The sequence below is a fragment of the Anabrus simplex genome, chromosome 1, assembly GCF_040414725.1.
Source record: "Anabrus simplex isolate iqAnaSimp1 chromosome 1, ASM4041472v1, whole genome shotgun sequence".
NCBI classification, from domain to species: domain Eukaryota; kingdom Metazoa; phylum Arthropoda; class Insecta; order Orthoptera; family Tettigoniidae; genus Anabrus; species Anabrus simplex.
The window spans coordinates 408,404,242-408,423,966 of record NC_090265.1 but is presented as its reverse complement, the minus strand read 5'-3'; the positions used below and the strand labels follow the sequence as shown (position 1 = coordinate 408,423,966).

The following is a 19,725-nucleotide window of genomic DNA, read 5'->3' as shown; positions in this document are numbered from 1 at the left end:
GACAAATAGAAAAAGACTTGTGCCAGTCTCCCGAAAACCAGCACCTTTATTTATATTTCTAGATTCTTCAAATATTGTGTTTAGGCTCTAGTCATTATGGGTTTGAAATTGTTCAGTCCATCCAGTTGACATGCAGATAATGGACTGCGAAGTGGTCAGCGTAACATCCGCAGGCTACTACGCTGACCATTCATCCAAGGAGCTGGACATGACCCTCTCACTGACTGACGTTTCTGCCCCTTTATCATAAAAGGATAGCCAACATTAGAAATAAATATGCGTAAAACAAACCCGAGGCGCAACAGCTCATTAGCTGCCAAGACGACTGCTTTTCATCCAGTTGGCCTGCAGATACTGAAGAGACATCTTCAGCCGTATTCCTTTGTCTTTACTGACCGGGTCCGCTGACTTTCATATCAGACAGCTCCTCAGTTGGTCTCACGAGGCTGAATGAAGCCCGTTTCAAACCCTCAGTCCAAATCCTTGGACTGGCTAGGAATCGAACCTGGGGCCTTAGGGGAAGAGACAGGAACGCTACCCCTACAACATGGGGTTCGTGAACACACTTCGCTACAAAAGTTGATAGTCCCTGTGCGGTAATCATTAACTTAATATTTAAGATTAATTTTGAACAGTCGGTCCACACCTCTGCTAATCTTCAATAATGAACAGAACGAACAAATAATGAGGACTGGGCAGCAGGAAAGAGTCATATATTTCTTTCGAAGTAATATATGATCAGGTTAGTGGGAACCTAAACATCTGCTGGTACCGTAACTAAATAAATGGCGTTTTCCATAGACGAATATTTGAAAACCCAACAATCTCTTCAATCACAACAGACACGCGCAGGACTAAGACAATCTATTTCGACTTATCTTTAAAAATACAAGAAGTGAAAATTGGTTGACAGTTTTCTCACTCCCGTCATCCTTCGGGACCTCATAGGTGTAGAAACTATGTACCAACTAATATGTGTTTCTCGACCGCCGGGCTGCGGCCCGGGACTATTTTTTACGAATAAATATCGTATAGTGTAAATATATTTAGTAGAATTTAGAACTGAGAGATACATACATTTTTATACAAAATATACATGAATGTAGGTATATAAAATTACATGAATTACTCATAACAACATTTGATGTATTTATATGTGGCAAGCGCTTCGCCGATAAGCTGGCATCCTTCAGCAGCTTCTCCTACTCTACTGACTTCCCTAGTAAAGTGCAGAGTATAATCATTTTTTCCTAGTAACATTAGTTTTTTCAAACTAACATCATTAAAATTAATGTAATAATACAATGATCAGAAGTACAAATGTTATAAAATTTTGATGATCAGAATGGGAAAAGCATAAATATTAATAAATGATGCTGGCTTGAAGAAACTAAACAAGGCACGTTTCATTAAAACGTTAGAAGTAGAGTTGAAAATCGTATAGTTTCTCCCCTTTAAATGACAATTGGAACGATTGTTCTGGGCCCATATTTCACTAGTACTTCAACATAAAATGTAGAGAGAGACTCACCTTTTGGGAGGCAAGGGTCTGCGCAATGTGCAGGAGGCACTCTCCATTCCCAGCCCAGAGGTTCCTGATACAACATCTCTGTCTGCATGGCCTCCTGAAATGTAATGCAAAATGTTAGAATTTGTTAATACATCATCATTACTTTGATGGCCAATTGTCGTGTCAGAGGCTGATGGTACAGCACCTGTCTATAGGGCAAGATAGAGGTTCCAAGCGATTACAGTCTGAACCAGTCTACACCCGTGTTAGGAGTTCCGCAAAATTGAATAAAATGCTTTAAGACCAGTCATAAAACTCAACCATAGTTTTTTCTTTAGTGATTATTCTACACGAGGACTTGCTGCCATCTGGATATGACAAAATAGTTTTCTGCAATCTGTCAGAAAGCTTTAAACACACTACTCCAATTCTTCACATTTTATTTTGTGAAAAACCATTTTCACGCCTGACGAACATTAAAACCAAACAACGAAATAGGCTTTTGTCAGTTGAAGAAGAACTTCATGTTTGCCCATCATGGTTGAGCTAAGGGTAAATTATTGTGCTCCTAAGATACAAGCCAAAATATTACATTGAACTGTCAGTGTAACATAATTATTACACACTTGAAGAAGACTTTATCTTTACAACTGAGAATGAATCTTTTACAAAATACTTTTCAGAGACAATATTAATGTAAATCTGTTTATGTAAGATACTGTCCTATACAGAAAAACCTGTTTCTGGCAGAAAGCTGTAAAAAAATTAACGCATTTCTATGAAGGGTAATAAATAAATCCTTTTCTAAAATGTTACTGAAAATATACGAATAGCAGTTCGGTTCGCGTACTGTATTTTGTCAAATGTGTCAGACAGCCAGGGCTCCCTGAGGTTAAATTTTTCGAAGGATCTCCCAAGCAAAAATTTGTTTGGGAATCCCTGGTTCAGAGGATACCTATAGGGCCATCAGTATAACGTTCGTGCTACAGAATATTTCTTCATGCCTAGTTACGGTAGAGTTTCTCGATAAAATATCGCCGTTCCAATGTCCACCAGCAATATATGACGACAAATTTCATATTTTGCGCTGTAAACGTATTCTCTTTATAACCATCACCAATAATAATAATAATAATAATAATAATAATAATAATAATAATAATAATAATAATATAAAGCCATGATGGAGATTTTTAGAACATTATACTGTATTTACTACTTCTAACGCAATGCAAGTAAAAAATGAATTGATTCATTACTTCTTTACTCAATGATACCATCAAGCTTCTTCTTGTACTTATCCTTGCAGCACTTTCCCAACACATTGGTTGTGTCGCAAGAGCTATCTCTGTCGCACATATAGACTTGACCCAGTTTTACTGCCGAACGCCTTGTCTGAAGCCAACCATATGAAGAGAAATATGTCTAACCATTTCGTGTTTCTGTGGTGGTCGGTAGTGTTATGTGTTATGTGTAGATGAAGATGAGATAAGCATAACAAGTTTACGAGTAATGAGAGTTAAGCAAACGTGGTTAAAATCATCTCAGGAGTCGAACCTGGGACTCTCTGAACAGAAGGCCACTATACTGACCATTCAGCCAGGAAGCCGGACTACTCAGTATCACTGCACATACCACGATTGTGCTCCAAATACAATTACACTTCCAGCCAATTTCATAATTATAATTAATTTATTCATTTGTCTCCTGTTTAGCACGTTTTCAGTCATAATTACCAATCCCCAGTATTTGAATCTAAGAAAATATGGTATACACACTTTTATTTGATTTTCTCCTCTTAGTGACAGCGTGTGATTATTGTTTAAATTATTATTTACGTTGGTAACAATATGTGATCAAATTACTGTGTGTCATGTGATTATTTGAAGTAGAAAGAACGAATTATATTTTGTTGTGGTTACACAGTTTGAAATTTTACATTTTTCATCGTCTGTGCTCAGCTACAAGGTGAGGGCATCCGGCTCCATGGCTGAATGGTTAGCGTGCTGGCCTTTGCTCACAGGGGTCCCGGGTCCGATTCCCGGCGGGGTCGGGAATTTTAACCATAATTGGTTAATTTCGCTGGCACGGGGGCTGGGTGTATGTGTCGTTTTCATCATCATTCCATCCTCATCACAACGCGCCTACCGGTGTCAAATCAAAACGACCTGCATCTGGCGAGCCGAACTTTTCCTCGGACACTCCCGGCACTAAAAGCCATACGCCATTTCATTTCATTTTACCAGGTGAGGGAATTTTTATTCGAAGCCATTTAGACTGCCTGCATATAGAAGTTTCTTTTAACAGGTGGCAGAGAAAGGGATCTATATTCGGCGATCTATGCTTGAGTTTTAATTAATGTTGTCGGGTAAGTACCAAATGTAGCACCAGAGGTCTTGTACATGCCGACATCATACGATATATATAATTTCGTATGGCTATTTCTAGCCGAGTGCAGCCCTTGTAAGGCAGACCCTCCGATGAGGGTGGGCGGCATCTGCCATGTGTAGGAAACTGCGTGTTATTATGGTGGAGGATAGTGTTATGTGTGGTGTGTGAGTTGCAGGAATGTTGGGAACAGCACAAACACCCAGTCCCCGGGCCACTGGAATTAACCAATGAAGGTTAAAATCCCCGACCCAGCCGGGAATCGAACCCGGGACCCTCTGAACCGAAGGCCAGTACGCTGACAATTCAGCCAAGGAGTCGGACATCATACGATACGAGTGGAATTTTATTTTCCGCCCTTCAAAAATCCGACAACTTCCGCCGGCTTTGAACACGTGATCTTGAGATCTGGAGGCTGGTACTCTACCACTGATCCACATAGGAAGCTACATTTCGAAATAATAATAATAATAATAATAATAATAATAATAATAATAATAATAATAATAAATAATAATAATAATAATAATAATAATTTAATAATAATAATAATGTAATAATAAGAATAATAATAATAATAATAATAATAATAATAATAATAATAATAATAATAATAATAATAATAATAATAATAATAATAATAATAATAATAATGGGGTGTGGCTTCCGGAGAGGCCTGGTGCAGGTCTTTCGAACTCACTCCTATAGCCGACCTGCGCGTCTATAAGGATGGGGACCTACCCTTGATGAAGACGGCACAACACATACACACCCAGTCTCCGGGCCAGAGAAATGAACCAGTTAAGATTAAACTCCACGACTCGCTGTGAATGGAACCCGGAGGCCGTTGTACCAAGGGCCAATGCACTATTTAGCCATGGAGCTGTACTGCATTTCGAAGTGATGAGAGAAATGTACGCGGTAAGAACGGCAGGGATAGACCAAGATATGAATACGATAAGCAGATTAGAGCAGATGTGCGATGTAGTAGTTACTCTGCATAGAAATGTAAAGGTTAGCACAGGATATGGTGGCATGGAGAGCTGCATCACACATATCTATGGATTGATGACCCAAACAACAACAACAACAATGGAAGACGAAAAAGAGAAGATCGACAGTCTTTACTAGAAGTTTTAAGATTACCAGTATGGTTTTGACAGTTCATCCGTGGACTTCGGCTACGTATTGAGCTGAGCGATTGCCTATTTCTTGTCAAGTTTCGTATACCCTGGCAAACGTTTTGAGATCAAATTCATTCTTCTACGTTCTTTAATTCTCCTGATATGAAATTGATAATAAATAAGGGATATAAAAAACACGAATTTACGAACATGTTTTCAATGTGTACATAAAACTTACTGCCTATATGCATATTACATTTTATATTATGTATGACATTACAGCACCACATTACTGGTAAAAGTGAGTCCCTTGTCTATGGGAAAACGCAGAAAGATAACTGAGGATAATAAACCGTGAAGTATGGTCCAATACACTACTGCTGTTTGTTAATTATTGTTTATCAAAGTTGAAGGAGGACGCGCACTGCATTGCATTGCCTCTAACAAATGAAACAGGTCTACTCAACGTCGACAACTGCAGAAGCTACCGCCTCGCTGTGACGTGTTTTCTCGCTTGGCTCAGTGTAGATCCTGTTACTCGAGGCGCACTCATCAACAGTTTCCAGGCATATTGCAGAGTGAAAAGCTCCCCTGCACACTTAAATTGCGTATGTTATTTAAACAGTTAAAAAATAGGGGAACATGTTTTTTAACGTCCACTATGTGAACGTTAATTTAGTAGATGGAATTCCAATGGTCGTACAACATACCTTGAGACCCTAGCTACTCAGGGTATGTCAGATCGAAGTTATACTCCAACTGTAGGCGTAGCCATGCATTAAACTGTCATGTGACCCCTCAAAACAAAGTGAATAACGGTGCGTCCGTGTGTCGTTGTGAGGTACACAGACTACTGCGGTCATTTGAGCACGTTGTACGTAAACCAGCACATCCCATGAGACATCTTAACGAGGTTCAAGTCGCAAGGCCCGTCACTTTGATCCAGGAAGGATGGACTTTTCGTCGTGTTACTGTTGATCTCAATGTCTCTCCGTCAGTTATTCAACCCTTGTGCACTCGGTGCTGTAAAAGTTGCGCCGTGGAGATTCCCCGCCGGGATTAGAAGCAACTGCTACCTGCGCTGCACCGCAGGGACTTATTTTCAGGTTCAACGAATGGTGTGAATATCTGTACAACTGAGATTTTGAAATCTCTCTATATAAAACCACATGTCCTGACTGACTGACTGACTGACTGACTGACTGACTGACTGACTGACTGATTCATCATCGCTGAGCCAAAACTTCTGGACATAAAGAAATGAAATTTTCGGGATACATTTATATTAGGGTGTAGGTGCTCACTAAGGGAAGATTTTTGGATATTCCGTCGCTGAGGGGGCGAAAAGGGGGTGCATTTTTAAAATGATGATATCTATATCTCAAAACTTTGGAAGTTTACAGACGTAAAAATTGGTATTTGGAATCTCCTTTAAAAATAAACACGCATTTTTTGTTTTCAGAAAATCCCATTAAGGGGGTGAAAAAGGGGGAAAACGGGTTGATCACATTCTATGAGGAGACTTATAAACGTGAAAACTGGTATTTGGAATCTCCTTTAAAAATACAGAAACACGCATTTTGCAAGGGGTGGAAATTCAACGTGTTGGGGGGGGGGGGCGGAGATGAATTCCTTTTACGAGGATACATATATCTCAAAAACTGAAGAAGTTAGAGTCGTGATAATTGGTATTTGGAAGCTATTTTAAAGAAACAGGTACTGTTTGTTTTTGAAAAATTCATTTGAGTGGGGAATGTGAAAAAAAGTGGAAAAAATGAATTCTTTTCCTGGAGAAACTTATATCTCAAACCTGAAGGTTACAAGACGTGGAAATTAGTATTTGGAGTCACCTTTAAAAATAAAGAAACACGCATTTTTTTTGGGTGGGGGAAACCAACTTAACGGTCGGGGGTGGAGTGAAAAAGGAGTTTAATTCCTTTCGTGAGGATACTTATATCTCAAGAACTAAAGATGTTACAGACGTGAAAATTAGTGTTTGGAATCTCTTTCAAAAATAAAGAAACCCGTATTTGGGGGGGGGGGGGAAATCAACTCTCAAAACTGAAGATGTTACAGTCGTGATAATTGGTATTTGGAAGCTCCTTTATAAACAAAGAAACGGGTGTTTTTGGTTTTCGGAAAACTGACTTTGGGGGAGGGTGAAAGGTAGTGAAAAAATTTAATTCTTTTTATGGAGAAACTTCTATCTCAAAAACTTAAGGTTACACACGTGAAAATTTGTATTCGGAATCTCCTTTAAAAATAAAGAAACACCAATTTTTTGGAGGGGTGGGGGGAATCAACCTAACGGGCTGGGGTGAAAAAAGAGTTCAGAATACTTATATCTCAAAAACTGAAGATGTTAGAGGCATGAACATTTGTACTGTATTTGGAATCTTCTTTCAAAGTTCAAAAACACGTGTTCTTGTGTCTTCGGAAAATCCACTTAAGAGGGGTGAATGAACTGAAAAATCAGTTGAATTATTTGTATGAGGATACTTGTATCTCAAAAACTAAAGATGCTAAATACGTGAAAACTGGTATTTGGAATCTCCTTTAAAAATGAACACGCACTTTTTCGGAGGGGGGAATCAACGGGTAGGAAAGGGAGGGGGGGGTGAAAAAAGAGTTGAATTACTTTTATGAGGATTCCTATATCTCAAAACTGAAGATGTTACAGACGTGAAAATTAGTATTTGGAATTTCCTTTAGAAATAAAGAAACACGTGTGTGTTTTTTTCGGAAAATCGACGTAAGGGGTGTGGATTCGAAAATAATTAAATAAGGACTTGATATATATTTATGAGGATGCTTTATCTTAAAAGCTGAAGTTGTTACAGACGTGAAAGTTGGTATCTTTAATTTTCTTTCAAAATAAGCACGATTTTCTTGTTTTTGGTAAGTCCACTTGAGGCGGAGAGGGGTGGAAAGAAGTAAAGAAGAAGAAGTTGAATTATTTTTATGAGTATACATTTATCTCAAAACTGAAAGTGTTACAGACGTACAGACATGAAAACTGGTATTTGGAATCACCTTAAAAATAATTAAACACGCACTTTTTGGTTTTCAGATAATCCAGTTAAGGGGCTGAAAAGAACTGGAAAAGCGGGTAAATTTTTAAAATGAGTACCGGTATATTTACATTATATGTCAAATATTAACATGTTAGAGACAAGAAACTTGATATTTTGAGAGTCCTTAAAAAATACAGGAACATGCACTTTTTGTTTTCGGAGAAGCCACTAAACGGGGGGGGGGGGGTGAAAAGAAGTGAAAAATAGTTTAATTATTTTTATGAGGATACTTATATCTTAAGAATTTAAGATCTTAAAGACGTGAAATATTGGTATTTGAAACCTCCTTTAAAAATAAAGAAACACGAAATTAATTTTCGGAAAATACACTTAGAAGGGGGTGGGAGTGGGGGAAGGACTGATCGAGGGGTTGAATTATTTATATGGGGATACGTTTGTATATCTCAAAAAATGAAGATGTTACAGATGTGGGAATAAGTATTTGGAATCTCCTTTAAACATAAAGAAACATGTATTTATGTTTTCGAGTTAAGACTGTTTCTCGCATGTACAGTTGTATGTCGCACGGTCGTATTAGCCCCAAAAGGTAATACCACAAACATGGGTTACAAAGAATTTCTGGGGTAAATGAAACTAAATTTTTGGGTGAGATTTTATACTTTATGAATTTTCAGATACCGGTAAGGTCTTAGTACAATGCCGAGGAACGATTACTTTGTTCAAATTACAAAATCCACGCGATCGAAGCCGCGGGTAATTGCTAGTTAATATGTATACAATGTTATTCACTCGCTAAATGTTGGTTTCTTGCACATCGTATTTATATCAGTGGGTGAAATGTGTATAACTAGGTAGTTTGACTTTATTTACGAACCAAGTGTGAAAATATGGAATCAGCTTTTCAGTCTCATGAAGAATATCCACAGCATGTTTATAGCTAACTGACAGGGTCAGGAATAGAATGAATGAAGGATTAAATACCACTAAAGGAAGAAAATTCTGCCGAATTCGAGGTCTGGCGTGCTTTTCCGGCCAAAGATTAATGGATGGCAAATGAAATGAAATGATAGCGAATTTGTTGAATAAAGAATGACCAGTGAAAACAGAAAAAAACTGTCTCACCCTACGTTTCCCCCGACTTGCACCCCTTAAGAAGTGATAGGGGTCAAGAATGAACCATAGCTACTGCCAAGGAAAGGAAATTGTGTGCCCTGGCGAGGCCTGTCGCATTCCCCTGAGTATGCGGGGAATTAAGTTGTTTCAAACAATGATGCTGATATAAAGATGAAGAAATCAGAAATAATATTTTGAAAACCGTGATAAGGGGTAAATAGGCAGTGGGCACTGTCACATTCTGAAACACGAAACTTCCCTGTGAAATTCCCAAACAAGACCTCTCGCTAATGAGATCCTAGAATGATTAATGACCACGGCGCAAGTTTTACTGATTTTAACACGGCGCAAGTTTTACGACACCGTGGACTCGCTACAATGAGACATGCCAGTTCACAAGGAGGGTTGGACAAGGTCGTGGACGCAACTCACAGGATGACCGATATCTGACCATCTGTGCGTTGCGGCGTCGTTCAGCACTGCCAGAGAACTGCAACAAGACCTCAGGAGGGTCACTGGAGTCACGGTGTCTGACCAGACAGTATGGAACAGGTTAAGAGAAGTGTCCTTACGACCCAGACGTCCTGTTCGAGTGCCCCGTTTAATGCAGCAACATCGCGCAGCTCGCCTTCTATTTGCCCGTACCCACGTCAACTGGAAACTTAGCCAATCGAGAGGAGACCTGTGTTGTTCACAGACGAGTCCAGATTTCCCCTGACACAGCGTGATGGACGTCAACGTGTATGGAGACGCCGCGCCGTGGTGAGCAGTACATGCCAAATATTGTCCAGGAAGGTGACCGATTCGGACAAGGTTCGTTGATGATGTGGGGTGGCATCAGTATTCATGGCCGTACGGATCTTGTCGTTGTCCGTGGTAATCTTACCGCTGCGGGGTACATCGAGCAGATACTGCTACAGCATGTGTTGGTTGCTGCATACGGTGTTGGCCCTGAATTCGTACTCATGCACGACAATGCCAGGGCTCATGAAGCGTGCATTACCAGAACTGTCTTGCGAGAACTGGAATTTTAAGAGATGGAATGGCCAGCAGTGAGTCCCGACCTCAGTCCCATCGAGCATGTGTGGGATAGGCTTGACAGACGTGGTCGTGGGCGTTATGTTCCACCACAGACTCTCCAAGACCTCGAACAGGCTCTCATTGAAGAATGAGACCTGATACCGCAACGTGACCTATGGCGCATGCCACGTAAGTGCCAAGCTGTGATAAATGCTCGTGGAGGACATACACCATACTGAAGCTCTCCAACTGTGATAAAAATCCACCCTGGAGGACTGTTATCACTTTGTCTTCGCTCCTATTTGGACATTTCCGTTTGTGTTCTAAAAATGAACGCGAATACATCGATGTTCTTTTGTATACTTCAACGGTAAAGAATAAAGGTTTAGTTGCTAATGTACCTGGGTGTGAGGGATTGTTTTGTGGAGCATGGCACTGGCGTAGCCAGGGGGGGGGGCCAGGGGGGCCGGGCCCCCCCCCAAAATATTTCCTGAAACTAGAGCGAGGATTAGCCGTTGTTTTATGTACGGTACGAACAACTTAAAAACGTACGCCGAAATGTTAAATTAACGTAGCGACAAGAATCTATTAGTAGGGCTCAATAGGGACATACATAATTCTCCATATTTGTACTGCTTGAATGAAAGGAAGACACTTAGGATTGTGATGCGCGAGGATATTTCCCTGTAGAGGCCTCAGTATTGGGAATGAAACCGTGTATTGACAAATGTCAAGACATGAAGAAAGGGCCAATTAGCAAGGGATTACTCAGTAGGGGGCCGGAACGTGACCACCGAGATAACGGGGGCCACGTCCAGAAACAGCTGCAAGCTTATAACATCGCGTCAGCTTTTGCAGATCGGTTCCAGGAAACAACAATGTCCTAGGGATCCTCGGGTTGCACCGTGGTTGAGAGATGTGCTGTGTTTAAGTTGCAGCTTTGGGAAGACTGTGTCAGGATTGTGAGCTGCACGTTAGTTCCTCATTTTGTGCCATATAAGTAACATTTTTTGAAGAGGGACCGTTTTGTCACTGAAAAGCCAACACTATGTGCATCCTCGGTAAGTTATGAAAAAGTTTTTTTTTTTTTAATTCTTACAGTGCCAAGACAATCGCGGATGCGTGCCTAAGTTCGATAGGTAGGCCTATATATTTTGTCAAATGCCCGGGGACTGATTGGAACCTCAAATGAAACCATCAAAAGTGCGGGTAAATACTTTGCAATTGGCGGGCGTGATAACTCAGTTCCAATGCTTCTATCTTCTCATCAGGACGGCCCAGGCTTGAATCGCAGTCGATGCATGAAACATTTTTAAAATGGGTAGTCACGTTCTATTGATACGGATTCTACTTAAAACACTAGATCCCGTCCCTTACCTTTCTTTATACTTTTGAGCCAGAACCGCATCATTTATGGTGGTGTATTTTGAGTATCCAACCATTCTTCGGACTTACCTTGTACCTTAAATGGTGAGTGGATGCAGTGGCGTACCCACAAAATAATTTCAGTGGGTGGGGTGTAAGTCCAGGCCAGTAGTGTGGATACAACTTTTCCTTGGAAGGGGTTGTGAAAATATATTTTATTCTTTAATTAGAATTTGCTTTACGTCGCACCGTAGGTCGTCAATGGCGACGATGGGAAAGAAAGGGCTGAGAGTGGGAAGAAGCGGCCGTGGCCTTAATTAAGGCACAGCCCCAACATTTGCCTGATGTGAAAATGGGAAACCACAGAAAACCATATTTAGGGCTGCCGACAGGGGTGTTTGAACCCACTATCTCCCGGATGCAAGCACACAGCTGAGCGCCCCTAACTGCACGGCCAACTCGCCCGGTGAATATGAAAAGAAAGCCGGTCCTACCGAGTGCGGTGACGGATCTTCAGTAGATATTGTTGGTTTTGATTGTTATCATGTACAATCATAGCTTTTGTACTCTTAACATAAACCGGCTGCATTATTGAAACTGTTCGTAAAATTGATAATATCGTTCTTCGTTTGTGAGGAAGTAGAATCTTCATTTAATTTGTCTTCCACCACTTTGGTACTACACCCCGTGAAGGTGACTACCTTCCAGGCCGTATATATTTCGATTACGAGAGACTCAAGGAAAACTCTACTGCACCCTGTATCCTCCCCATCCCATGCCTTTCTTAACTCTGTCAGTGCCGGGAATCGAATGCAGGATGTCTTAAGTCAAATTCGAAAATAAGGAGACCTAAAAGTACCAGCCGGCCCCACAGTGTACGGGTAGCGTGCCTGCCTCTTACCGAAGGCCCCGGGTTCTATTCCCGGCCAGGTCAGGGACTTTTACCTGGATCTGAGGGCTGGTTCGAGGTACACTCAGCCCACGTGTTTATAATTGAGGAGCTATCTGACGGTGAGATGGCGGCCCCGGTCTAGAAAGCCAGGAATAACAGCGGAGAGGATTCGTCGTGCTGACCACACAACACCTCGTAATCTGCAGGCCTCCGGGCTGAACAGCCGTCGCTTGGTAGGCGATGGCGCTTCGGGGCTGTTACGTCATGGAGTTTGATTTGGAAAAGTGAACAGAGAAGGAAGCGACACCCCTGCAAGGCTCCTTAGTTTCCAGCTAGTTCTTCTGCCCGGCCTCGTGCGTTTAGGAGAGTAAAAAAACGTACGCCTTAATAAATGCTCCTCGTAAAACATTTGTAAAAATACTAGCTGAATCTATTTATAACAATAATCACAAACGCCTCCTTTTCATGTGGCTCAGTTGGTTGAGTCGCTGTCCTTCTGAGTCTGAGTTCGCAGATTCAAATCCCGGATTGGATCGGTAACCCTTAAAACGGTGTTGAAATGGCAACAGATCAGTGTCGTTGATTTCTGGCACGTTAATAAAAATTATAGATACGAATATTAGCGTCACCCGAAGCTCTAACTTTATACTGTATCCCAGACTTGCGTGGAAAAGTAATTAACAATTTACTTTACGTCACACCACACAGATAGGTCTTATGGCGACGTCGGGATAGGAAATGCCTAGGAGTGGGAAGGAAGCGGCCGTGGCCTTAATTAAGGTACGGCCCCAGCATTTTCTTGGTGTGAAAATGGGAAACCACGGGAAAACATTTTCAGGGCTGCCGACAGTGGGGTTCGAATCCACTATCTCCCGGATGCAAGCTCACAGCTGCGTGGCCCTAACCGCGTTGGAAACTAACAGGACAAGGTAAACCCTACATAGCATTTGTTGTAACGTGTATTTTTCTTTACCAGCTAACAAAATATCTATACCCATACGCTTTACATTATTTATTTATTTATTTATTTATTTATTTATTTATTTATTTATTTATTTATTTATTTATTTATTTATTTATTTATTTATTTATTTATTTATTAGTGCCTTCAGTACAGTGGCGAAGTTAGGGCTCCAGGCCCTCTAGTACACTTAACCACATACTAATCAAAATCTTAAATAAAATACTGAGATTCTTAAAATAGTTAAAACTACATAAATTAATAGAATTTAAAATAAATTTAAATAAATTACGTACTAAATTAATATTAGAACTAATTAATATTAAAAACTCTTAAACATGGCTAATCCTCAGGAACGCACACATTCATACTTCAACCATTCAGTCAGCTGTCCTCAGCAGGTAGTCTCGGCAGGTGACCTTAAATCGTGATTTAAAAAAGCTAGTTTCTCTGACCTGAACTGGCAGGGAATTCCATACTCTGGCGACAGTCAACACAAATGATCTAATAATGTTATTTGTGCGGTGCAGTGGAATAGAAAGAATGGATCTAGAACGTGTATTAATGTTGTGAAATGATGATAAAAAGATGAATTTAGAAGAAATATACATTGGCTGACTTTCAGCTACCACTCTGAACACCATCGTTAAAGTGTGTAGCTGCCGACGTTTATCAGACATCAGCCATGAGACAGCCTGATTGTATGGGGTGATATGAACATCGTACCCGATATTGTAAATAAATCGCAGGCAGGAATTCAGTGCTCGTTGAAGTTTAAGTGTTTCTTCTCTCGTCATGTCAACTAAAACAACGTCACAATAATCAAGAATAGGGAGAATGAGTGTCTGTATTAGTTTGGCCTGTAGCTCAAATGGAAATACATTCCTCTGTCGTTTAAGAGGGTGAAGAACTCCAAAAATCTTTTTACGCATTTCTTTCGTTTGATCAGACCAATCAACTGTTACATTCATCATTACGCCGGGATTTTTAACCGTTTTACTGTAGGGAATAATGTTACCATTCAGTAGGATAGGCGGGATTGCGACATTGTTTCAGAAGCTCAGTAATTTTCGTGATCCAATTATGATTGTCTGAGTTTTTTTGCAGTTTAGTATAAGAGAGCTTCGTTGTGCATATACACTGAGTCGTCGGAGGTCCCTGTTAATACCTTGTCTTGCAGTGTCGATATAGCCTATTTAAAGATCGTCAGCACAGAGGTCATGTGTGTTATTTCCTGTCACAGATGGTATGTCATTGATATAAATCTGTATCATAGTCGGAATTAGTACAGTGTCAAAGGCGCTACTGAAGTCAAGAAGGATACGTATATTGAGCAGTCGTTTGTCCATAGCGTTTCTAATGTCTTCGGTAACCTTCAAAAGTGCTGTCGCGGTACTGTGACCCTTCTCAAATCCAGATTGCAAAGGGTCCAAAAGAGCATTTTTATTTAGGTATTCCAGAACTTCCTCGTATACTAAACGTTCAAAGTCTTTAGAAAGCGCAGGGAGTACGGACATATGACGATAGTCAGAGGGTGATTGTGGATCTAAACTCTTAGGTACCGATATAATATTAGCTGTTTTCCATACAGTAGGGAAAGTTCCGTTTAGTAAACAGTAGTTCAGTATGTGCGTCAGTATAGGCGAGATAGCATCCATAATGTTATGTATAAAAGTAATAGGAATACCATATACACCTGTAGTCTTTGATTTAATCGAGTACAAAGCCTTTTAACCTGATTTTCTGTGACACTGTGAAATGTGAATGGCGGATTGGCTGGAGGGGAGGGCGGTGAGTAGGTGCAGTTAATTTGGGTAGGTTGAATATTTATTCTACTAAAGTAATTGTTCAGTTCGTCAAGTGGAATGTCAGGAGTTGTCTGTCTCTGTTGATGTTTTCCTATTCCCAGAGCTCTAAGTTGGTCCCATGCGCGATTAGAATTTAAGTTGTTAGGTAAAATCCGAAAATATATGCATTTTAAAAATTTCTGATTAACTGCTTTGTGCGATTTCTTAAGATGCGGTTAGATTCGAAGTCTGTGTCATCTAGGGTTTGTTTATAATGTCGAAATAACGAGTCACGGTGGGCCATCATTCTCTTGCCTTCATCATCTAGCCATGGACAAGAAGGACGAGAAACCTGTATTCGACGCGTGTGTATTTGTGTGTGTATCTTTGCCGCATTATTTGTATAAAATGTCACTTCTTTATTGCTTATCACATGACCATTATTATTATAACATTACCGTATTTGTTCTAAACCAGAATATTGCATCCTTACTCAAAGTGTTTATTCTTGCATTCATTTCACTTCTACGCGGAATATATGAAATGCTGCAGTTATGTTGGGATGGGAGTAACAGAGATAGCTGGGGGACCGGGGGGTTGTCGTCCAAGGAGTCCAGACACCCCAGGAGTTTTAACGAAAGTTCTTTTATTGAGCATTTTATATATAATGTGCATTAATATTAGCTTCCGGAGTCCGACTCATTGGCTGAATGATCAGTGTTGAGGTCTTCGGTTCAGACGGTTCCGGGTTCGATTCCCGGCTGGATCGGGGATTTTAATCGCGTCTGAATAATTCTTCTGGCTGGGACTGGGTGTTTGTCCCAACATATTCATATTCAGACATCATACTACATTACCAACCACCAAATAAACACACAACACTGATTACATCCCTCTATATAGTGTTGGCGTCGGGAAGGACATCCGGCCGTAAAACAGGGCCAAATCCACATGTGCGACACATTTCGCACCCGCGACCCCACAGATGTGGGAAAAGTGGGGAAGAAGAAGAAGGAAATTACTATTAGCTTCCGGAATCCGCACGAATCCACCACTCTTACTTGGATCCAAGGACACTCATTTCCTTTTTCGGTATTCTACACCACCTAAACTATGGAAGTTTGGACACCTATCAAATAAAATTCTGGATGAATGCCCCCCCCCCCAAACTGAAATCCTGGCTACGCTACTGGCAGCCAGTAGTACGTTCAAAAACATGTTTCCCTAATTTTTTGAACTGTGTATATTACTAAGGACTTACAGTTGTTCTCCTGTCATGAGATGCAGACCTGGATGCTCAACTGCTGTCTTAAGCAGCATACAGTTGTAGTACAGAATTGATAGTGAACTAGACAATTACTTTAGCTTTATTGCCTTCCTTATCACTTCCTTACTTTTTGTCACAGACGGGAGACTCACTCTGTAGATGATTTCAAGTATTAGATGTGTAATTTTACCCTACTTTTCTAATTTTGGGAACACAGGGAAAATGGGTGATTTCAACCACCTGTAGCACCTACATCTACCGAGCAAGGGATGCCATTTTGTAACCACCCGTTAGGTTGTTCTTTGTTGAATAGTCACAGCCGATTTTGTGTATGCAGTACCACGTTGATGCGAGAGCGATCCACGTTGTCAGGTCAGACATGGGAACAAAAATGAATCAAAGCCGATTAAGTTGCAAATATAACTGGCATAAAGAGGTGTGGTAGAACAACTGCAGAACTGTCACATGTTGGCAAGACTTCAGTGACTAACACAGTACGAAATAGAAAGAGACAGGTGCGGTAGCGGACATGTCTGTCCCTTAATGAAAAGAACCATGCCTCTAAACTATATACTGTATGTTGATTTTAAGTAATTCGAAACGCTCAAAATTCTTTTTTTAAATACGATTTTTAAAATATCGTTTACACTTTGCTTCACGTCGCATCGACACAGGTCTTATGGCGACGATGAGATGTCAAAGGGCTAGGAGTGGGAAGGAAGTGACTGTAATATGCATATAGGCAGTACGGTTTGTGTACACATTCAAAAACATGTTCGTAAATTCGTGTTTTTTAAATCCCTTATTTATTAACAATTTCATATCAGGAGAATTAAAGAACGTAGAAGAATGAATTTGATCTCAAAACGTTTGCCAGGGTATACGAAACTTGAAAAGAAATAGGACACACAAAGGCACTTCGTGCATTCCAGTAATCTCTAAGTGATTTCTAATGGAAAGTCAAACAGTTTTGAAGTTATGGCAGAGCGTCAGAAATGAAGAATGAGGGGCCGGAAGTGGTCGGGGCTATTTACCGTTAATAACATAATGGCAAAGAGGCAAAGGGTGGTGGTGTGAAAAACAGGAAACCACGGAAAGCCACACTCAGGGCTTCCGACAGTGAGGTTCGAACCCACTATCCGTCGAATGCAAGCTGTTACCTACGTCTCATAATGCTTATAAATCAAAGTGAATCCAGTGTTCTTTCTAAAATAGCCGTTTCCCGGTCACGGTGTACCATATCATTATATGTTAAAAAATCAAAATTATTCTCAATAAAATCATACTCTTAACCTTTTGGTAAGAATTATGACAATAATTATTATGAACTTGTTCGATGTCAGATATGGAATCCATATTGCATGGACAGAGAAAGTAGAAATAATAGCAATTAAAGTGATGAAGTCTAGGGCAAATTTTAGGAAATATTTTCTTCCAAAATGATGCCATTTCACAATATTGGAGTGTAATTAATAGAAATAAGTGGAACTTGATTTTCTCTTAACTGCTCTCCTTGGTCCTACATGTTCGTTTCTTCAGTTCCCAAGATTCTAATTGTTCCTGCCAATGCCAACCTTTATGCTTTGTAAATGATTTGTGTTGGTACAAGTGATTCGAAGTAGATATCACATATCACACACAACCATGAGAGCGGTTGTGCTCAATGGGTGAAAAGTAAGGTTTAAGATCTCTCCATCAATTTCAAAGAGAAAGGTGAACGAGAGGACACACAAAGGCATTTCCTGCATTCCTGTAATCTCTAAGTGATTTCTAATGGAATGAAGTCAAACAGTTTTGAAGTTTTGGCAGACCGTCCAAAGTGAAGAATGAGGGGCCGGAAGTGGTCGGGGCTATTTACCGTTAATAACATAATGGTATATTGAGCTGTCACGTCCAATAACCGAAGAATTGTACAGCTCACCACACCTGCTCTCCCTCCTGGAGACACTTTTGCATTCTTGCTAGGTAAAGGCCAATGGCGTACGGGAAGGTGGATGGTTACCGGGTTTAGGCCGCCCCCCCCCCCCACCTCCCCGAACATTTAAACTCCTCTTTTTAAACTGAAACTAAATCAACGTATGATAGATATTATTAATTGATCTCCGTTTGTTTATTACATTCACAATAACCCCTGTGACCAGAAATAATAATAGTCTAATACATAGTAGCGATGATAATAATAGGTAAGGGTTATTCTGCCCGAAGGCAGGTCCGAACCTCCGCAGAGGTGTTCTTGAGCCGGAGTTTACGTGCGGTAGGGTGGCCAGTTCCTTTCCGCTCCTCCATTCCCTTACCCCCCACCAACAGCGCGTGGCAACCCATCCAACTCCTGACCACGCCCAATGTTACTTAACTTCGGAAATCTCACGGAATCCGGTGTTTCAACACGGCTACGGCCGTTGGTTATGATAATAATAATCATAATTAAAACACTCGTAAATAGCATTTGAGTAACCCGTCTTAAAAATGAACCCTCCACCTCCTTGACGAAATTCTGCACACGCCACTGGGTAGAGGTATAGCAGATTTCAGACAGCAAGATAACATGACGTTCACATGCTCTTCAGATGCAATGTCCATCTGCAAGAACAAATACATTTTTAATCTCTGAATATAAATTAAATTCTAATTTCCCAACGATGTTTTAGCATATTTTCTCCAAGCTTGTCTTGTCTTTTAACATTCTGTAACCCCTGTGTGGAGTATTAATTCGGTTGACGAGAGAACAGTGAAAATGCCCCGTGGTAGAAGCTGCATCCTGTATGTAAAGACCGGAGATGTTGTTTAGACCTATTTAGACCTACAGGCTATTAAAACCGACATAACTTGTGTATTTTAAGATGAAGTTCGTTAAACGGCTAACTTGCAAGCTTGCACTTCCTACAGAGACAGGGACGGGCCTAGAATGTGTTGAAGGAGGAGGAGCATACTTTTTAAACTATTACTGAATGTCATTCTGCATATGATTATTATTTTCTTCACATAAGTGAATTTACCGAGCTCAGAACACTTTAAGCAAGCCTTGGACCTATGGGAGTAATGGAGTCCCACTCCCATTTGACAGGCGAGGGACTCCTTGGAAACAACTTGGCGAACGAAATGGAATTCGATACGGAGCTATCAATATGAATGGGGCTTATGGAAGAAAGAAGGTAGAACTGGCCGAGTCAGCAAAGAGGGTGCATCTGGATGTGCTAGGAGTAAGTGATATTCGGGTAAGGGGAGATAATGAGGAAGAGATTGGAGATTATAAAGTGTACTTG

The 19,725-nt window shown here is 40.6% G+C and overlaps 1 protein-coding gene across 1 annotated transcript in view; it reads right to left on the bottom strand.

Moving 5' to 3' along the window:
* edl (ETS-domain lacking) overlaps positions 1-19,725 on the bottom strand; it is a 138,001-nt gene that overhangs the window by 47,216 nt on the left and 71,060 nt on the right. Inside the window, exon 2 of the mRNA XM_067143795.2 lies at positions 1,532-1,625. Coding sequence (XP_066999896.1) covers positions 1,532-1,619 — 88 coding nt within the window. The 5' untranslated portion in view covers positions 1,620-1,625. The remainder of the gene's footprint in view (positions 1-1,531; positions 1,626-19,725) is intronic.